General features: G+C 59.0%; 1 protein-coding gene across 1 annotated transcript; it reads left to right on the top strand.

The window, feature by feature from the left end:
• Positions 1-718: 718 nt before the first annotated feature.
• IE81DRAFT_350873 (hypothetical protein) lies at positions 719-2,337 on the top strand (the record flags this gene model as incomplete). Its single annotated transcript, XM_025516615.1, has 2 exons — positions 719-1,600; positions 1,795-2,337. 2 exons carry the CDS (start codon positions 719-721, stop codon positions 2,335-2,337), a joined length of 1,425 nt encoding a protein of 474 aa, XP_025365801.1.
• Between the last annotated feature and the right edge of the window lie 353 nt (positions 2,338-2,690).

Here is a 2,690-nt window from a genome sequence, read left to right as displayed (position 1 = left end):
CCGCACGCCAGCAGACGTACGAGTCTCGCGATTCCTCGTGATGGTGAATGATATCTACAAGGAGAATGATTCAGATTCGTGAGACGAAGAACAGCACGCCTGCACGCGCAGCTGTTGCAGCCACGTGGGAAGAGATCTGCTCCGCGCGCCATCACCTGCGTTCCAGAAGCACCCGCGCGCGCGCACTGCTGCCATCATGACCGCCGCGTGTGACGTGGAGCCGCGGCCGCGTGGCTGTGTGTCCTGCTGAGCACGCATCATGCGTGCATGCATGCAGCACGAGTGCGGGCGGTGGGGCGACGTGGAAGCCCAGATCGCGCGCACACTCCCCTTTCCCCAGCGCTCTCTCCCTCTCCCCGACCTCTCACCCACCCCCCACGACTCAGCGCTTCGACAGGCGCAAGGCCGCCACGTCATCGACCTCTTCTCACGCACTTTCACTGACTGCTACGCCATACTAAGACGACTTGACGACTCAACCCAGGCTCTTCTTCTTCTTTCTCTTCTTCTTCTTTTGCTTCTTTCGTTCGGCCTGCCATATCGGTGATCCATCCAACAGATCTTGATCGCCTACACGCAAGTCCGACATCAGCTCGAAGCTTTTTATCTTTTACGCACAGTCACCTCTTTGACTCGCACACGGACCTTGCACTGTCAAGAGTCAGCACTGCACACGCTCGCCTCTCCGACCAAGCAGCGTACACAGGTCACGCACACCATGGCTTCCACATCACCAGACCTCCGCTCTCCAGCCATGTTCAGCGCTTCGACGCTTGCATCGCCCTCGCCTTCAGCGTCCATTTCAATCGCATCGGCATCGGCAACATCATCCTCTTCCACCAAGAGGAAAGCGGACAGTCAAGGTCCCAAGCCCATGGACCCGGCCCGTCGAGCACGCTTGGAAGCTCGTCAAGCTCGCAATCGAACCAGCGCTCAAATCTCGCGCAATCGCAAAAAGGCTCACGTGGAGATGCTGGAAGTGGAAGTGGAAGAATTGCGAAAGCGCAATGCCGAGCTGGAAGAGCGAGCCAAGGATGCGGAGGACACGAAACAGAGGTTAAAGGTGCTGGAACAGCTGGTTCAAGCGCTCTTCAGCAATTCCCCCGTCAACGCCGCGCTTCGATCGACACGGTCCATCATCGATGCCCCTCTTGGCTGCGCGCAGTCTTCTACGGCCCAACCTCTACCGCAAACCTGCGTGCCTGATGGTCTGGTCGCACCGTCCAGCATTCAGCTCGATTCATCTCACCCTTCCCTCGCGCCATCCCTCCACGCGGCGGCCCCCTCGTCGTCATCGTCCACATCAAGCATCTTGCCATCCCTCCTGGCAGCGTCACCATCTTCGCGATCCACCCTCAACTTCGTCTTGCCCTCTAACACGTCCTCGACGTCCAATCTGCCCAGCACAATCTTCGCATCTTCGACCCTCTCCACCTCTTCACCAACATCGTCACCCTCCCTCTGCCAACCTCGGCCCAGCGCAGCGCCCATCTCTCCTTCATCTCCCTCGCACGCTTTGACCGCTCCTTCGCCCGAATCCATCTCTCACTCGCAAACATCCCCAGACGTTCGCCTCCCTGCAGCGGAGGCGTCTCCCCTTGTGGGAGCCCTGCAGCGGACGTGCGGAAAGAGTTTGACGAGATGGACGAGGATAGAGAGAGCAGGGACGCGAAGTCGAGGAGAGCAAAAGGGGAGGTACATGGCAGCAGCCTGGAATTGGGATCGGCAAAAGGAGGATGCTTTGATGATGAGCAGGCGGAAAAGAGCTCGATCGTGCGTGGTTGCGCGAAGCAGACCGGATGGCCAGGCAAGGTGTGCGGCGGCGGTGTGGGGCACGACACCGCTGTCGGATTGCACGAGACGCTCTTTGGATCCTCTGAAGCCCATCGACTCGGATCCAACGCGGAGGAGGACGAGAAGGATCACTTTGAAATTCAGGCTGAGGGTGCGCAACAAGCGTCCGAAAGCTCCGAAGAGATGATAAACGGCGCATCGACTTGGAAGTGTCGGAGCATGCAAGGTCAACAAGAGACGGACAGGCTATTGGCGCTGCTGGGTTTGAGCCCTGGCGCCGCTTGCGGGGTCGATACGAGCACAAGGACATCGACGAGCGCCTTTGGTGCGCTGGACGCGGATGGATATGTGGATTTTAGCATGAATCTGGATGTGGATGCGGATGCGCTGCATGGGCTTTTCGGAGATGCCGCGCACGAAACTCGAGATGGAGCGTTTCAGCTGGGCTCTGCTGCGGACCTCTCCTCGGAGCCCGCTGCTATGCAAGACGTTTGCAGCGGCAACGAGCTCGGACTGACGCTTGGCTCGCTCGCTTCTCTATGAAGCATACTAGTCCTTTCGATGGGGCAAAGCGCGTTACTCGAGCCCAGACGTTGTGGCGATGGGGGATCATCTTCAAGGCTTGTCCACCGTGTACATGCATTTCCAGGCTCTACCTTTTCCGGTCCACCGTTTCGTTCTCTTTTCCCCCTCGTGATTTGCCTCTTGCTCGCCTCGTCACTTTCAATGCGATGCCCTTTTTTGTCCCCCACCCCAGAGCATCGCAGCACGCGCGTCGAAACGTGCCGCTGGGTGTCGTGCGTGCACTGCGATCGATGCGGATGTGCGACGGACGTGTGTATTTGTTGTGCGCTTGCGCCGATGGTGTGCAGTGCCGGGGGGCGGGGGAAACAGAT

The sequence above is a fragment of the Ceraceosorus guamensis genome (assembly GCF_003144195.1).
Source record: "Ceraceosorus guamensis strain MCA 4658 unplaced genomic scaffold IE81scaffold_235, whole genome shotgun sequence".
NCBI classification, from domain to species: Eukaryota; Fungi; Basidiomycota; class Exobasidiomycetes; order Ceraceosorales; family Ceraceosoraceae; genus Ceraceosorus; species Ceraceosorus guamensis.
This window is presented reverse-complemented; position numbering and strand designations above follow the sequence as displayed.